The sequence below is a fragment of the Gymnoscopelus microlampas genome, assembly GCF_963454915.1.
Source record: "Gymnoscopelus microlampas genome assembly, chromosome: 15".
Taxonomy (NCBI): Eukaryota; Metazoa; Chordata; class Actinopteri; order Myctophiformes; family Myctophidae; genus Gymnoscopelus; species Gymnoscopelus microlampas.
In genome coordinates, this window is record NC_139952.1 from 23,276,247 (window position 1) to 23,294,661 (window position 18,415).

Consider the following 18,415-nt stretch of genomic DNA (forward strand, 5'->3'; position numbering starts at 1 on the left):
CCTCTGCATTTATCTGTTTCAGCCAAATTGTGTTTCAAAGCCAGAAAGTCATGTTATGCAGAAGCATGAAATGTAATTTTGTATTTAATTTTTATATTTTCAGTTTTCACATGATATTCTGAAAACAATAAAAGGTACTGTACCTACACTCAGACACATTTATAACACTTCACCTTCTGTATGTGGTGGACGCCTAAATGGAATTAACGTGAAGAGGTTTCGATCCAACAATCACTTCAGAACTGAAATGAGCCTATATGCTGACTGGGATTCATAGTGAGGAGAGTGTGTCGAGTCAACAGTCAATCTAATTAAAGTGTAATTCTTCTCCCTCTTCTCTCGGAGTCTCTAAACATATTATTAATTTATCTTACACTGCGGGCCCTATAATGGGCCATAACGGCTAAACCCACTATTTGAGGATTTAGGACTGGGCAAGGGGCGTTCCTGTGCAAAAGTAACTATTTTGGGACACCTGCCTTATCCACAAAACACCTGCACTACCCGTTACATTATGCATAGGTGTGGTTTGGGCATTACAATAATAAAACCAATCACAGTGCTAGATACCATTGCCTTTAAGAGAAGACTGCGCAAGCCATTATCCCAAATGCAATCTTACGCTCTCTTCTCTCCCTCTCTGCCAGTGTTGCCAGGTCTGCTTATTATAAGCCACATTTTCTGTAAAGTTGCTTGTAAATAATGGTGGCCCTGGTTCTGAGCTTGTAGATCGGCTATTTTCAAATAGCCAACATATATAAATATGCACATTGTTTAATGGCCGACATATATAGGTTTGAAGTGCTCATGTGGCCATGTGCTCATGTAGTCGCTTCTTTTGGGCTTGTTTTCATAGACCTGGTTGCTTATTCCACTCGCAAATTCTGGCAACACTGCTCCTTTCGCACGAGCTGCACTGAGGCGCTCCAACGTTGGACACCATACGCCCGACGTTTACTTCATAGGCTCTAGCCTTTGATTGCCTTTCAATAAAACCACATTTGATAGACATAAGTATCACCTACTGTACATGTTACTGATTAGAGAGAATTTTATATTTTTGTAATCAGTTAATTATTTCCTGTGTAATCGATGAATAAAACTGAAGTGTGTAATTTGGAGAGCATTGCGCGAAGCACAAATTGTCTTCTTTGAATAGACTATCATCTTATATAAACACAATTGACACCCTCCTTTCTGCTGATTATAGGAAAATTAGAATCACAGAGATTTGTTGAGAATTAGGAGAAAGGGAGCCTTTGAATGTTGTGCCGTTGTGCGCCCAGCTGGACTCCCGACATGTCCATTGCAGGCGCACGCTCTACCAAACCAATTTGGCATAGCGGGTGGTTTTAGATTCCGCTATGCGCTTTCCAAAACGTGTGTGGGCAAAATGGCAATTTTAGGGACAATGCAACAACACACGCCCATGGGCAAACCTCCAAGCGCAAATAACGGAGTCGGTATAATGAATAGCGGGTATAGCGGCCGCAAAATACCGTTTAGGGACAGTGCCAGCTACCTTATCCGTATTTCACGGGTAGCGGGCAGTAATTCACGGATAGTGGGCAGCGGGTGAGGGTAAAGCAGTGGCAAATATAGGGCCCTGGACCTATAATCCCATATGCACCTCATCCTCAGCTGCTTTCATCTTGTCCATATCTCAGTCAACCCCCCCTTCCTCTCTCTCCCTTCCTCCCTCCCTCCCTATCTCTCATTTGAATCTTTAAGCGGATGACTGGAGGTGAGATTCCTAGAGATGGTCTCTTTTTTGTCATTTTAGTGATGGACGGATAGACTAATCCTTATTCGCCACTCATACTGGCGTGTGCCTGTGCATCTGTGTGTCTGTGTGCTTTTGCATACATGTGTGATCCTGTTAATTGGGCTTCAAATCTAATCATGTTGCAGCATTTTAATTAGCTAATTCTGCTTGGGAAAATGTTAGCTTTGCCGAAAGACACCAGAAAAAAGAAAAAAATATATAATATTCTATATAGAACAAATCTATGACAAAGATGATATTTACTATATAGAGCATAGTATTGGCGGCCATTTTGTGGTTCCACAAATAGAAAGCCCATTCATTTTCCCCATAGAGATTTACGAAAATATATTTATATGAATTATTTTAAGCCTGGAACCAAGCCATCCAGGGTAGTTATTACATATAGTGTATAATATAATTAAATACATGGCATACATTTAATGAATACATTTATTTTACTGGTGTAAGCACCTGGATTCAAAACACCTGGGTCCAAACATCTAACACTCATCCAAAGGGGAATCCCGCTGGGAGATATAAGGCAACTGGTCTTCAAGCAGGGAAACCGTTATGCGGACAAGCCGATTTCTTTCACCCGTATCAGACTCCCTTCTAATAAGCTTAATAGCTTCTCTGGGAGGCCTGATTCATGCACATTCTGATGCCGTTCTGAATAATGCAATTGTCTTGTTTTTGTGCATAAACCAATTCATTCATTTATTTATTCCAATATTAGACTTCTGGGCATCAGGAAGGCCTGCTCTGCTACACTGGCTACCTACCTGCAGCTAAAATAGTGGAATAGGATGAAAAGTACAGTAGCTGCATTTAATATCAACAGCTATAAAGTCTCCACTGGTATCTCACCTTGATACTGGGCACTAAAGCCCCTCAGTTTGTGGTTGCCATCCGAGGTGAAGTGCAGACGGAGCCAGTTCTTGCTGCTGATGATGGGCGAGGGGAGGTTGGGCCCTGTGAACCTGAAGACATTGAAACAAAGAAAAGAGGTCTGTCAGGTAAAGTAATATTTAGAATATTGGGTATATTCATAATCGAGTATCCAAGGTTCCATAAGAGACACACACAAGGGGAAGCACAAAGCAACTACTGCAAACCATAGCAGTGGCGGCCACTCTTCAATGCAAGTGAACAGGGCTTCTTTGGGCGCAGGTTTGCTACGCATCTAAGGCATAGATATCTATACACATAGAACTGTACTGACAGCTCCTGCTCATTCCAACTGCTGAGCTTCACTTTCTATGCCTGTTATGTCTATGCTGACTGAGCTATGCTTCGACGCACAACGGTATCGTCAATGTACAAGCCCACAAGCGTCGTTGTTATTGCAGTGAATGGATATATCAGTGGTGGAAAAAGTATTCAAATGTTTTACTTAAGTATCAATACTGCAATGTAGAAATACTCTGTTACAAGTAAAAGCCCGGAATTCAAAATTTACTTGAGTAAAAGTACAAAAGTAATGGTATCAAACTACCAAAAGTAAAAGTACTCAATATGCAGAAAGTTTTCAAATGTATACAATTTATAAACATCCTTTTAAAATGGCAGATCGGCTATTTTCAAATGGCCGAAATGGCTATGTGGTTATGTATGTTTTGTAATAATAATCACAATCTACAAAGTAACTTGTAACTACGGTTTTCAAATAATTGTAGTGTTGGCTTAATTTTTGGTGTAGCACTACCTGGGGAAAGCCGCCACTGAACCATGGTATGACACAATAGAAAGAGCAGCATTTCTATATTTAAAAATATATTCTCTCTCTCTCTCTCTCTCTCTCTCTCTCTCTCTCTCTCTCTCTCTCTCTCTCTCTCTCTCTCTCTCTCTCTCTCTCTCTCTCTCTCTCTCTCTCTCTCTCTCTCTCTCTCTCTCTCTCTCTCTCTCTCTCTCTCTCTCTCTCTCTCTCTCTCTCTCTCTCTCTCTCTCTCTCTCTCTCGAAAGGATAGCTAAGTTAACATTATAGCTATCCATATGAATATTGAAAGGAAAATAGTCTTTTCTCCAAAACCAGAGTACAGAGACACTTAAGAAAACACACGTGGGAATGCTGACCAGTGTGACCAGCGTGATTAGCTTAGCTATCCAATTAATTTGCTTGGAATATTTCCAGGTTTCAACCAGTGCTGCTGTGACAGCTGAAGCATTAAGAGAGGGTGAGGAAGGGACAGCGGTAGCTAATGAAGAGAGAGACAGAGGAGCAGAGGAGGATGCTAATGTGGGACAGCTAGCTTACAAAGTAAATTCCTCATTGTTAATTTAACTCTGAGAGGATACAAATGGAACCAAATGGAAGTGCAATTTGTACACTCTCAGGAGATACAAAGGGGCAGACGTGTGGGCAGAAGCAACAGATGAGATTGACAGCAACAGAGAGATATTTAGAAGCAGGGCAGGTAAAGACATAGGCCTCATTTCTATTCTTCTGTGCCCTGTAGATGGGACATGCATGGGGCAAGCAGCGCTCAGAGGCACTGGATTTTATCCAGAGTGGCTGAATATGCCTCAATTTAAGACTTGGCTGTACCACACACAGCATAGTCAATTTTACATCTCCATAACTTGTGGAGATCTAATCATTTTGTCATTTGCAGTGGACTCCTTTGAGCCCACTGCTGTCTTGGAAAATAAGGTTGTTGTTGTTGTTGATAAACAATTAACTGGGGGGGGGGGGGGGCTGAAAAGGAGCTTGAAAATGCAAAGAAACATTATATTTAAAAAAGTCCACTAGCCACTATTTGAGATTCAATTCACCCCCCCCCCCCCCCCCACACACACACACACACACTCTATTAAGATTGACCAGAGGAATTATTATAGGTCTCATCCTGTAATTGACATGTTCTTTGAGATCTTAGCAGCAGAGGAGCCGATTCTCATCCAGATCAAATAATCACAGGTAATTAGCCTGGTAGTCCATGATGTCAATGTGTCTCCAGGCAACATGATTTGCATGTCCAATATGGGAACGTTTAGTTTGTGTGATGTCAGAATCCCATAAATCTTGGATCCTGTTACTGAACTTTCTCTCAGATACATGGATAAAGAGGGACACGTGTTCAATCAATTCCTGGGCTCTATTGCCTATAGCAAAGCAGACACTGTTGTGACAAGAATGTAAATAAACTATTTTGTAAGAAGCAGAGCCTCCAATCCCAACAGAGATATTCTATTTAGACAGGGCAGCCATTATGACGGGTAATTATTTCATGCCCATGTGAGATTATTATTTGTATGCCATGTTTGTCAATAAATAATTGCATTTAAATTCAGTGTGTGTGAACGGGGTTGCTAAGCAACTTTCACACAGGTTCTGAAAGATGGTGGCTGTGACTTTGTGCAGCCCACAAATTGGCCCTTGTTGGCCCATGATGTGAAATGGTAGTCTACATGACCACTGTAAGCGACCACCTTCAAATAAGTTATTAAATTCATTCTTATATTTTAGAAAGCATGCAAATTGTACTGCAAAGCTAAAGGCAGCATCCAGAACCCTGTGTGTCAGTGTTACCAGATACCAGCTAGTAATATGATACCACAGTATTCTCCAGAATAGCCTCTACTCTAATCATCATATTTACTGTAAACTAATTATGTACAGTAATCTGATACTATAGTAGTTATCTTCTGTCTATTCATAACTAATCATATCTAAGGCAATAATGTACAGTAAGCAGATGCCATTGTAGTTAATCTTCTCTATTCATAACTAATGATTATATCTATAATAATGTACAGCAATCTGATTTCATTGTAGTTATCTTCTGTCAATTCATAACTAATCCGTTCAACCACTTAAGCCTTACATACTTACTTGTATGACAAATAGTGAAGATAACTGGTCTACCAGCTCACAACATGTTGCACTGCGACACATTCTGAGCTAGTGGACCTGCTATTTTCAAGATTTTTGATCATTCTTGTCCTAACGGCATGCCCAAAATAGGGACCACATTATGAAAGAGGTTGTTGGCAATTTTTCCTGGAATGCTGGCTCTCACACTGGGAAAAGTCTGCCCACTGTGGCTTAAAGTGCTCCCAGTCAAAGTTTTATTTGATTCATGTTTCGACAAAAAAACGTCTTCTTCAGAATGAAGCATGGCCAAAACAACACTCCTCAAATAGTAACACTTAGGCAGGCCCTGCCTGGTCAAACAAGTGTAGTCAATGTGTTCACAGAGTGCCTATTAGTCTCGCTCAGGTTCAAATAAATGATCCTCAACCAGACTGAATAAATGAAAATTAACACATGCGAAGCAGACAAACTACAGTATAGGACAATTACAGCGAGTATACAAGAAACATTTATGACAGTGAATAATTATTATGTCTGAGAAGGTCAATAATTCAACGCGGAAATACAACAATAAAATCACAGAAATACACTCAGCAAAAGGCCATCCAGACACTACAGAGGAACTTGAGCATAGTCCTGAGCAGCCTTAACGGAAGAAACAAACAATACATTCAGGGTGTTACGTACAGATTAGTGTACATAATACTGAATGTTTTCCAGGCTGATGTTTTGCCCCACCTTGCATGCCTGTCCAAAATATTACCCAGGATATATTGGTCTTTTGCACACCTGGAAAAAGTCTTTGCAACAGGTGCAATGGTGGAGCATACACACTCACAGATCAAATAATAATAAAAACATCCGCTCACGGTCTTCACTCGCTCGATAAAGAAAAATATTCCTAATTATATCAATTTTTCAGTCAATAACCTTCAGGTACCTGATGCCTGAAAAAGGCTGTTAACCAAAATGTTGCGAGTGATCTTTATTGAGTATGTGCTTTTCTATTCTTTGACTGGATACATTGAAATTAAGGTTGTCTTGATCACGTCTGACCAATACTAAACAGCAACTATTCACTTTTTACATTTTATTAGACAGTGAATTAGATTAGTGAAGCAATCAAGCTATATATTGTTAAATGATTTATTTGCCACAAAGTACTGTACTTGGCAATTAAAATAATTGCAGTGCAATTATAGCCAGCGCGCACGCACGCATGCACGCACGCTCTCTCTCTCTCTCTCTCTCTCTCTCTCTCTCCTGGTCAGCTACTACAACAAATAGAATAAAATTCTGTAGGAAACACTGTGGAGGTATATCTGCCTGGGCATTCACTGGGAAAAGGACACTTCTTTATGGGCTTGACAAAGCCATGGTGAATTATACTTTACAAACACTTAAAGTGCCTCCTGATCTGTATGCTAATGAGGGCCTTTGCTTAGCAGGCACTTCTTCAGCTGTTAAAGCCAAAGTCGTTTGGGGACACTTCATCTCCTGTGGCCACACACACAAACATGAACACACACACACACACACACACACACACACACACACACACACACACACACACACACACACACACACACACACACACACACACACACACACACACACACACACACACACACACACACACGCGCACACACACGCACAAACACGCACACACACGCACACACTGCACGCATGCACACGTATTCCAATCTCCCACCTGTAAATTAGATTTTCCAGACTGTGTCCTCCCCATCTCCCCACCCTACCCATCAGCCTCTCTCTCACACAAGGAGAAGTGCATTAGCGGAGACCTCTACCTGGCACTCATTAAAACTAAGTAAGGAACGGAACAAAAGTGAGATAGTGAGAGAGAGGAGGGGTGGGGGGATTAGAAAGAGAGAGAGTGAGAAAATAAATTGTTAGTGGTAAAAAAAAGTGAATAAATAAATATAGCAAGAAAGAGGGGAGGGGGGAATAATAAAAAGGGCAGAGGACATACTTTGCAAGCCAATATCCACTCTGTATGTTCAAGATCCGCAAGCAGCCACAGTGGGGGAAAAAATAATAAAGTGGCTTTCTGTATGCCCTCTGTGTGGGCAAAGAGAAGGGTCGGTGGGGGGGCGGGGCGGGGTATGTAACGTAAAAGACAGTTTAGCCTGGCGAGGGCGTCTGGCGGAGCAATCTAACTGCAACAGACTGGCCCTGTTGAGCTCTCACAGGATCAAATAAAGCACGTGGGTTTTCTGGGCTTAGCCAGGAATTAGCTGAAATTTTGATGTAGAGAATGCCCCTTCAGTTTACATAGTGTGCTCTTCCCGCATAGGGGCCACTGTCTTACAGTAGCAAGGCTAATCATTTAAGCCGAAGCCAAACACACTAGGAGAGTAATATGAGGTAGGAGAGAGGGAGAGAGAGAGAGAGAGAGAATAAAAGAAAATGTGTGCGTGTGTGTGAGAGAGAGGCAGGCAAAATGAAAGCACATGGGGGCGAAGGCGTATCAAAGCATCAGTGATTCGTCGCGTTCAGCCACCCTGCGAGCATGCGGCGAGGAGAATGGACGAGTGCGAACGAGAGCAAGGTATAGAGGGGAAGCATAACGGCGGCGAGACCTCAACGTCTCGCATGTCACCAGCTCGCCTGCCGCTCTCAGAGAAAGGCTCCTCTTCTCCACATCCGTAAATCACTTTGATTGCCCGTGGCCCCCGCTACCTCCACCTCTGGCCCCCTCCAGGATACCTTCCATGACCCCCATTTCCTGGCGCGCCGCGGAGGTCCACGTCTGGGCTCTCTAAGCCACGCCAATGACGCCGAAGGTGTGTGTGTGCGTGGTCGGCGCTCAAGTGTCCGAGACGCGTCGTGTCAACGCATGAAATGCCCCTCAGTGCTCCGTGGCTGTCAGGAGATGTGGCAGTCAAAGTCACTTGAAGCTGTCAGATCCAGTGTTCCCTCAGCTTGTCTGGTGCTTCCGGAGGGTTCCATGTATGGGGGAGGCCACACACTGACATAATATTATCCCACCTTAGGGGGTGTTTAAATGATTAAGGAGATCCCTTTTCTCTTTGGGAGAATATGAGAGATATCCTGATCAAAGCCACAAACAGCATCCCGGCTCGCATCCCAAAGCTCGCTTCTTTCATTTTGTCACATATTTTATGTATAACTAATGTATAGCTGTGTTCTAACATTCCTCTGAGTTATTTAGTTATAATCTAATTTCCTATTCGGGCACTGTCACAGTTTAATAAAGGAAAAAAGAAAGTCTGCACACCACTTTGGTCCCACTGTTTATTGCAAGTATCATCATTGTTTCGATCACGCCTGGATCTTCACTAGGATCTGAATAGGATTGAAACATTCATCAGATCCTTGGAATAAACAGTGGGAACAACAGCAGTGTGCAGAGGTAATTGCAGCTTACTAGAGTGGATGTGCATGCTCTATGCCTCTTCACTGTCACCATTTAAACCGCCATTTTGGGGACTAAAGTGAAGAATGATGAACAGATGAATGTCGATCAGGTCTGCCCGATGTGCTGCAGGGAAGCAACAGGGATGTTGGAACTTCGGAAGCTTTCGCCCGGCGTGCATCCCGGATTCATCCCTTAAACTCACGTCGCCTGTCAACTAGATTTATGACGCGGCCTCTCGGCCAGACATGATCGCTGACAGACGGGCAGGAATGTCAAAGTTCAACTCTTTGGGACCTACTTGGCCTTCGTTGAGCATTCCGCAGCGAGCGCCTGGCCTTAAACGTATAGCCGCGCACCTTTCATCTGTGGTATAACGGATGGGCGTACGGCAGTGAGCTCAGAAACAAGATTAATGTCCTACCCTGAATCAATCACTTTCAGCCTCTGCCTTTACGGGAATTACTTTTCTCTAGTCTACTTTTTTTTCCTTTCCTTTTTTTTTTTTTTTGTACATGAGCATAATTTATTTATTTATCTGATTGCATTATTATTTTCCTGCCTTTCAGTGGGTGGCCCGGAGGTTGCATGGTGTAATGAAAGTGGCGTGGAAATGTGACACCTTGTCATATGACATCGTCGTGATTTATGATTATGGTGAAGCACGTGTGGCTGACAAAGTCGAGTCTGACTGTTGGGCCTCAGGGGAGGGTGCACGTTTTATCACTTAAGAGAATGGGTAAGATGGGGCAAGTAAAGCGGGCAACTCATAGAGTGTCTGACATGTACTTCTGTCTAGAGCAGAGACCCCCAAACTGTGCTGCATGCACCCCCTGGGGTGTGCAAGCTGCCTCTAAGCAGGGGGTGCGTGACATTAATAGTGTAATGGTGGTGCAGGTGTTACAATAAAAAATAGTAAAACGTGACATGACACATACTGTATACATTTCTCTGAAGTGCTGAAATGTGTACCTTTTACCTAATAGAGCCTGCCTGCTTGATCAGGGGATACATTGAATATTGACCATCAGGTCAAAATTCGTGTCATATATAAATGTCTCAATAGAAGAGCAGGGAGACAAAATACAACCACCCCAATTGTATAAGTTATATTGTATTAACATACTCTACCATACAGATTGGACAAAATTGCATCTTATTCATTACAACAAAGTTACATAGTGCTGCTTTAAAAAGAAAGGAAAAAATGAGTCTTGCCTTGTTTGTACAAGGCAAGACATAATGACATCATTTGTCCTGAGCGTGAGCCTGATATGAGCAATTACAGCACAACACATTGAAAAGACAAGAAACATTACAAAAACACTAATTTCATTGCATCCCACTGTATTATGTTCACATTAAACTTCAATGGATTAATCCCGGCTCAAACAATTGAACAGACGCCAACGCAAATCATGTATTGCTAGAAAGAAAAAAAAAGATAATAATAATGAAAAAGAGTCTAGGAGACTTGTCTCTTGACACTTCAGCATGGAGCTTAATCATAAACAACATGATCCCTCTGCCCCCCCTCACCCCCCACACACACACACACACACACACACACATACACACACGGCCACCACCCCACCACCACAACTCACACAACAACACACACAGTTTCCATGGGGATCTCTCTGCCTTGTTACAATGTATCCATCGCCCTTTTCACCAGAGGGACAAATGAAAATGTCCCTTTGAGTTAAAGGGCAATTTGAGCTCGGATCAGCTCCCATTAACATGCAGCCATCAAGCTAAAGAATGGCGCGGGGATCAGATAAGCTGTGGCACTGGAGGGAGGGGACGCCAGATCTGCCAGGAGGGATTAGCCTGCTCATAAATAAGGAATCAGAGTGCCATAAAGATCCCTTTGACCCGCTGCCACCTCTGTCTCTCCCTCTTTCATTCTCGTCTTTTACTCTTACCACAGAAAAGGGGTTGAAAGTCACTACAGGGGAGCAACATAGAGTCCTAAACAGATTGATGGAGGGCTCCTGGAGAGCGCTGTGGCTTGTTCAACACTCCCCCCAATCTCTCCCTCTCCCCCTCTCTCTCTCTCTCTCTCTCTCTCTCTCTCTCTCTCTGTCTGGCTGACCGTATTAGATTTTTGTGCAGACTTGGTCCCGGGAGTGCAATACTAAATCATTTTCCTGTTCCCTGGCCCCAGAGATCCCGACGGCCTGAGTCAGACGTTGATGACTGTCCGAAAAAAATATATTTTGGTCAAGGGCGAGGTGATGGCAGTGGCCAACAGGGGATGAGGTGTTCACTTCAGAGCTGCCAGGACTAAGCTGGGAACTGGACCTCACAGGAAAAAAGGAACAGAGTGATTTTAACTACTGATTTTAACCACTCAAAAACGGTGTAAAATAGGGCTTAAGTGGTTAAGTTCCTAGATATTATGTCTAAGCACAATGCATCTTATCCACTGTTGCGGGTTTATGTAGCTTCTGCACTGAATATTTTTTTTATTTAGTTCCTGCTAAAATCCACTTTTCCTTTAGGGTCACATAAAGGGATGTAGTATAATACAAGCCTACACACACTCCCAAGCACGCACGCCATAACAATCTTATCATATGTCTGATCATTTTTTTACTATGATATATAGGACTTGTCGGATATTTATCAAAAGTCACCATGATCAGTTTGTAGCTTAATGTCGCTGGCTTTCAAAATGGCTTGTAGCCTGTCACTTTGTTATTTCTAGTGTGACTGTGTGAAAGACCTAGCTACTAAAGTAACTTCCCTGCACTTGACCAATGGAGTTGGTTCAACTGAATTTCAGGAGGGAAAACACAGGCCGATCAACAAGGAAACTGATTTAAGGAAAGGACGCGCTGGACGCCGGGCATGCGCCATGGCGCTCTCGGGTGAAAAATTCACACCGGAAGTTCGGTGAAATAACATTGGAGTCGATGAGACCCGGCTGGACAGCTTATGAGCAAACACTATTTCTGAACGAAAGAAGACATATCACAGGTTGTTTTTCGATGTGCACAGTATATAACTTTATTGAGGCATCTAAACAGCGGCAGGTATAGTTTCTGCCTCTGTGATATCGCGAGATTTGGTTGTCAGGCAGGAAATGATCGACGGTCTCGCAATACTTTGGCACATTCAGAAACATACTTTGTGCTCTTTAGATACCTCTATAAATCGAAAAGCAGCACAGCAGAAAACAATGTGCGATGTGTCTTTCATTTTCCTGAGCCGAGTATTTTAAAAAGCGTTCAGAGAAGCTGGTCCACCTGGCCCTCAGTGACTCCAATGTATTCCATCGAACTCCCGGCTGCAGTTTGCCACCCAGTGTGACGAATCTGCCAGCTGGAATGGCTGGATAGAGAAAATGACGTCGGTGTCCTTTCCTTAATTTATCTTCCTTGCCTATGAAGCAGTTGACAACTCCGCCCCATGTCAATCACTCACCTGTCTTCAATCAAGCTGATGACACCTCAGCGTGGTATTTAAATCAGCGTGGTATTTAAACCCAGCTTTGCCAACATGGCAGTGTGCACTGTATCTCGTAACCCTCCCTTCCCCTCTTTTGATTCTTCTTCTATCCTCCTCTCCAAGGTCTTTACCCATGGTCCACGCCATGTCTCAACCACCTATGATGTAGTCGTACACCCCACACTTGCATGCAGTGCACCATTTAACGATCATGCTGGCAGCCAATCTCCCATGTTTGATGCCCTTGACCATCTAAGATTTGCTTTGCGTGCAGTGCGCTCTTTCATGCCACACTTTCATATCCTTTGCCGTTTATGCCCATAAACCACCATACTTTCTTTTAAATCACCTTAAATCTATTTTGTTGAAGGTGTGGTCTTTCCTAGTGGTGTTTCCTGTCTCTGTCTGTGATCAAACAGAAGTTCAAAAATCCGCACCCCAGTGTGCGGATATATTAACTTCTGTTTGCTTTCTGCCTTGTTATCCAGCACCTGGCATAAATACGGGTACTAGATGTGCAATCTCCTAATTGAACTGTCTGTGATCAGACAATGTTTTCTTGGTTGCTACGACAACACTTGCAAGCCCTCCTTTCCTGAAGCAAGCACTCCCGGATAGCATGCTACAATTACACGCTCTCCTAGAATGAACCTCTTAAGCCCTATATACTTCAATTTACAAGTTAAATGCTGCCAGGGCCTATGATCATGGCCACCATAGGGATACCAAGAAGAAAGTAGTTAGAATATCAAGAAACTCATTTAGTGGTACCCAATCCACCAATACCAGAAGGCCAACTTCAGATCTCATATTGGCTCCTTTTTCATATCCCACTCAATGAGCTGACCATGGGTTTTATAGGTTTTTTGTGATCATGGATATTTTAATCAATGTTTTTTTGCATTGCATATTCCATTCATTCGGAGTGATTAGACTATCCATTGCTTTATTTTCACTGCATTGCACGATTCTCATTACATTCAAGTGCGATAAATTGTAGAAGCAGTGTTGTTTAATAAAGTGGTTATTAACATTACGTCATTGTCCTGTGTATTCCTACTGATGAATTAGTCACACAACCCTGACTCTGAGAACTTAAATTTCACATCCTTTGAACAGTATGATGGGTTTATTAATAACTGAAAAGAAAAGTTATCAATACAGCCATAACCCATTCACACTACAGAGAAAAGGTCTCGGGATTATGTGAGGCCAGTCAAAGACCTTTTACATAACGTTGACAGAGTGCCACAGGGAGCAGCCAATGAGGGGTGGGGGTGCGATTCATTAAAGTGTTCATACCTTCCAGAATTCTAACAAAGGTCATTGTCATCAGGCAATTTGGCGACCTTCATCTCCGAAAGAGCCAACCTTTTTTTCGGCACACTTTTATTCATCATTTTATGTCGTCCATTTTCGCTTGTAAGGGCCAAAATGTTAAACGATTCCATGCATAATTGGTAATGGGCGTGGTTCGACGGGCCAGAGGTGAAACACTTCCACTTCCTGATCAAACACCGCAGGGGTCAGCGTTCAAACGCGCCCGTTCATTTTTGATCTGATGTTTGATGACCACGCTTACATTTGTGCACTCTCATGCATTTGTGTAGTGGCGGTGGTGGTGGCGGTGTGTGCACATGCACGTGTGTGTGTGTGTGTGTGTGTGTGTGTGTGTGTGTGTGTGTAACGGGGGGGTAATCCTGGCTCCGAGCTTCTCTGTTAACCCATTAAGACCTGAGGCCGATTCTACAAATGTCTTCCAAATCCTAACAGTTTCCTGAAAAGCTTATGTTGCTACAGTATATCAGTGGTTCTCAAACCTTTTCATGTCAAGGACCCCAAGAATGATATGTATTTTGTTTCAGGGTCCCCCATAAGCAAAGATATGAGCAAAAAATGGTCGCTTTAAAATATTAATAATAATATCTATTCAAAGATTTGCACAAATGTTCACGATTGTTCAAAAATAGCAGATCCAAAAGCTTGTCACTTCATGCCGCCCTACAAGCTTGTATATCTGCTATTTTTGAATAGCCACGGTATAAAATAATGGTTAAAGTGGTTTAAATCTAAAATGACACGGATGCTCTCCCGGTCTTAGTGGATTAATTGCAGCTACTTAGGCAGATCAATCAGGGCCCTGCTCAGTATGCAGGGTCCGGTGCCGGCAGCAGCGCCGGGGTCACAGTGACTTTAAAGCCCAAACTTTCAGAATGTTAATGAGGCTCCGGGAATCAAAGCCAGCGCAGCGAGAGGGCTGCACGTGCGCGCATGGCATGCCAATGCACAGAAGCATCAGCACGTGTACACATACAGTGTACACAACTACACATACAGTACATGCACGCACACACACACACACACACACACACACACACACACACACACACACACACACACGCGCGCGCGCGCACACAAATTAATCTGTCAAAAATGAAAGCACATGTGACCGCAGACGCACACACTGCATACATGTATGAACACATACATGGTCTTCTCTCCCACACACACACACACACACACACACACAGTAGCCACATGCAAAACACACTCGCATGTGTCACATCTGTCTGTAGTGAAACTAATCAGTCCTGAAAAGCGTTGACTCCAGCATGGCAGTATTAGAAGGCGGCTGCAACTGGGGCTTTACTTTGAGCCGTGACCTTCAGATGTGACTCAGACCAAAATGCACACGGGGCTTTCAAACTATCCAGCGCAAAGCCCCTGGTTCCCAGGAACACGAAACCCGCACCACTTATTAATTCATTTCTTCAAACAATCACCAGCCAGGCTCTATGAACTGTCAAGATAATAAGTCCACAAGGCTACAACATTAGCAGAGGCGCTTCCGGCGACTGGGTCTTGTGTAAGTCCACGCTATGTTGGATTGAAGCCCCGAGGGCAACAAGTGACGTACAGAAGCAAGGCAACGCTTCACTGGCCAAACCGGTGAAACTGTGGATCCATCTGAACCAAATTGGTTTCCATTCGTACACTCAAAGTTAAATCAACACTATGGATTTTACAGCGTGAACATGTTTTATTCATGGCCATCATGCCTTTAGCCTTGTTAAATCTTCAGAGGGATTCCTTTCTTTCTTTTTTTCACAACTCATTTTCTGCCCTCATAGAACATATAATATGGACATGATATGATATGATTGAAAGAAATGTCCTTTTGGGAAGAACAACATTGCCCTTCATCTTGGCTTGTTTTCTCTCTCTCTCTCTCTCTCCCTCTCTCTCTCTCTCTCTCTCTCTCTGTGCAATTCTTGGGACGCTAGCACAAAACATTTTCACCTACTCTAATATACCTGGCGTTAACTTGTAATGTGACAATAAATTGAAGTTGATGTTGAAGATAGGTCTCTCTTCTTGCTCTAATTCTTTTCTCTTCTTGCTCTCATTCTTTTTTTAAGGCAATCTTGACAGTTCCTTCAAATGCAGTTTTGAGCACTATAGGCAATTTAACACCATTGCATAGATGAGAGAACTTTATTCGAGATAAACACAAACAGAACTGCTGTCTTGTGCAAAGGCAAAATATGCAGAGATCTCAGCATTCTTAATCTCAGCCTTTGCAATACACACACTATCTTCCATAGTCATCTGTACCTTATTTGTTTTCTTGTGACTTCAATAGCCAAAGAAATGAAGAGTGAACTTGACTATTTTTGCCATGCTGCTTCATTCCACAGAGACATAAACATCCTAGTCACTGTGAGCTGATCTCTTTTAGGAGGACATGATAGTCACTTCAAATGCTGGTGTCCTCTCTGTGACATGATTGTGTTTTAAAACGCAGCACCGAACAATCAGATGAATGTTCTTTCACGCTGCTATGCCACCTCTATAGCTTCTATTTGATGTGAAACGCAATCAGCGGCTGCACCATGGTTTAACTATTCCATTTGATGTTATGGAAAGCATATGTCAATGCATAACAGAGAACTCAGGGTTCAGGGTCTTATAAAACGTTAAGCTTTTTCTTTTTCTTTGGGAAAGTACTTTTTTTCCATCCACACTGTTTATTACAATAATCCGAGTGCCACTATAATGCAACACAGACTCATAATCAAGAAAAAGTTTAGTGACACTGGTTCTGCATTTGAACTCGTCATTGAGATCTATCTGCCCTTGCTGAACAACTCCGGATTGCACGCAAACAAAGTCGCACAGATCAGAGCAATAAGTCAGACCCGAGCGGCACGGAACTGCTGTGTAGCGGTGCTGATGAGCAAACCACACACAGCCTAATGGTCTTGGATTATTGAGAGCTCAAGCATGGCAAAATGAACCATGCAGGACCATTGCCGGTTTGATGGAAGTGAATGTGAAAAAGAAATGTCTTAAGACAATATACTGTAGCTATTGCCTCTCCTCTTACTCGCTCCTGCTGCTGTTCTTTCAAACCCAGCTAATGCACAACGCCTCGCCCACATCAGGCACAAACACACACACAAGAACTCCTATACCTGTGAGGACTTCCAAATGATTTATGTGGACAACGTCAATTCCCAACCTCTGATCCCAACCATTGTCACAGCATATGATGATGATGTGAAAACAAAGACAGAAAAACAGACACACACACACACACTCAGGGACACACTCTATCATATTATCACAACTCACTATGGGGGCACACTTGCAGATTGGTGTTGGTGTAATCGTCTGAGTTGCTATTGGACTCGCGGTTAACGGGAGAAAAACAAATGAGTTTCCAAGGTCACTCCTGAAAGCGGGCGGTGGTAATTGAGCCCTCCCTGTAGATCCATAAAAGACAACTATAAACAAACACCAATAATAACCCAGCACCGATTACAACAACGCATCACGCCTCTCTCCTCTGAGCCTGGGAGTAAATGAGGGTTGAAAGAGAGAGAGAGAGAGAACAAGAGAGAGAAAGAGAGAGAGACAGACAGACACACACACACACACACACACACACACAGAGATAGACAGAGAGAGAGAGAGAGAGAGAGAGAGAGAGAGAGAGAGAGAGAGAGAGAGAGAGAGAGAGAGAGAGAGAGAGAGAGAGAGAGAGAGAGAGAGAGAGAGAGAGAGAGAGAGAGAGAGAATAGCGGACAATCAGTGTGGCAAGTAGGGAGAAGAACACAGCTAAATCCGGAGGGCTATTTGACCCTGTGAGTGTGAAAATGGATAGGGCTGAGTCAGAGGAGTGTTCACTCTTTGCCTCCAAGTCTCTCTCTGTCTATACAGAAGGTCTATCTGCCTTCTCTTCTCTCCGTCTTTCTTTTCTACGTTCTCACCCTCTCGCTCTATCCCTTGTTCGATCACTGTTTCTAATTCCTTCACACACACACACACACACACACACACACACACACACACACACACACACACACACACACACACACACACACACACACACACACACACACACACACACACACACACACACACACACACCACCCAGCGCATACTCCCTTTTCACCCCTTCTTCCGGGTTTGGAAATGTGACGGGCGGGGCCTATTTTTTGACGCGTTTTGTGTCACTTTGCGTGTCTCGCATGCACAGTAGTGTCACCTCTGTGCGCAACCCTGTGCGCAAGCTTGTGCGCAAGCTCGTGAGTCGAGCCCATTGGTCAAAACCGTTTTCGCTCGTTCATGTGTTTGGCCCCAGCCGTGATAGGCTGCAGTACCTATGATTGGCCACCATGTCCTCTTCACTGCTCCCTCTTGGGTCTGGGGACTTGAAGTGAACCCATCCCCATCATAATGAACTGTCCAATCCCCCCGAAACACAAACTGCTTCATTGCAATGCATTGATAAAAGCATCTGGGTGTGTGTGGGTGTATTACTCCCCTTAGGCTTACAATTAGGAAAAGATTCAGGTTGGGGCTAGGTTTAAGATCGTTTACCAGCCTTTTGCTAAGTTTTAATATAACTCAGGCTTAAAATCTAAAAGCTAAACATCTTTGGCAATCAGAGATGTACCACAATGTTTGTGTG

At 43.3% G+C, this 18,415-nt stretch overlaps 1 protein-coding gene across 1 annotated transcript in view; it reads right to left on the reverse strand.

Moving 5' to 3' along the window:
* Positions 1–18,415, reverse strand: part of csmd2 (CUB and Sushi multiple domains 2) — a gene marked incomplete at both ends in the record, with an annotated part of 366,782 nt that overhangs the window by 205,196 nt on the left and 143,171 nt on the right. The window contains one exon of the mRNA XM_084080385.1: positions 2,636–2,748. Coding sequence (XP_083936511.1) covers positions 2,636–2,748 — 113 coding nt within the window. The remainder of the gene's footprint in view (positions 1–2,635; positions 2,749–18,415) is intronic.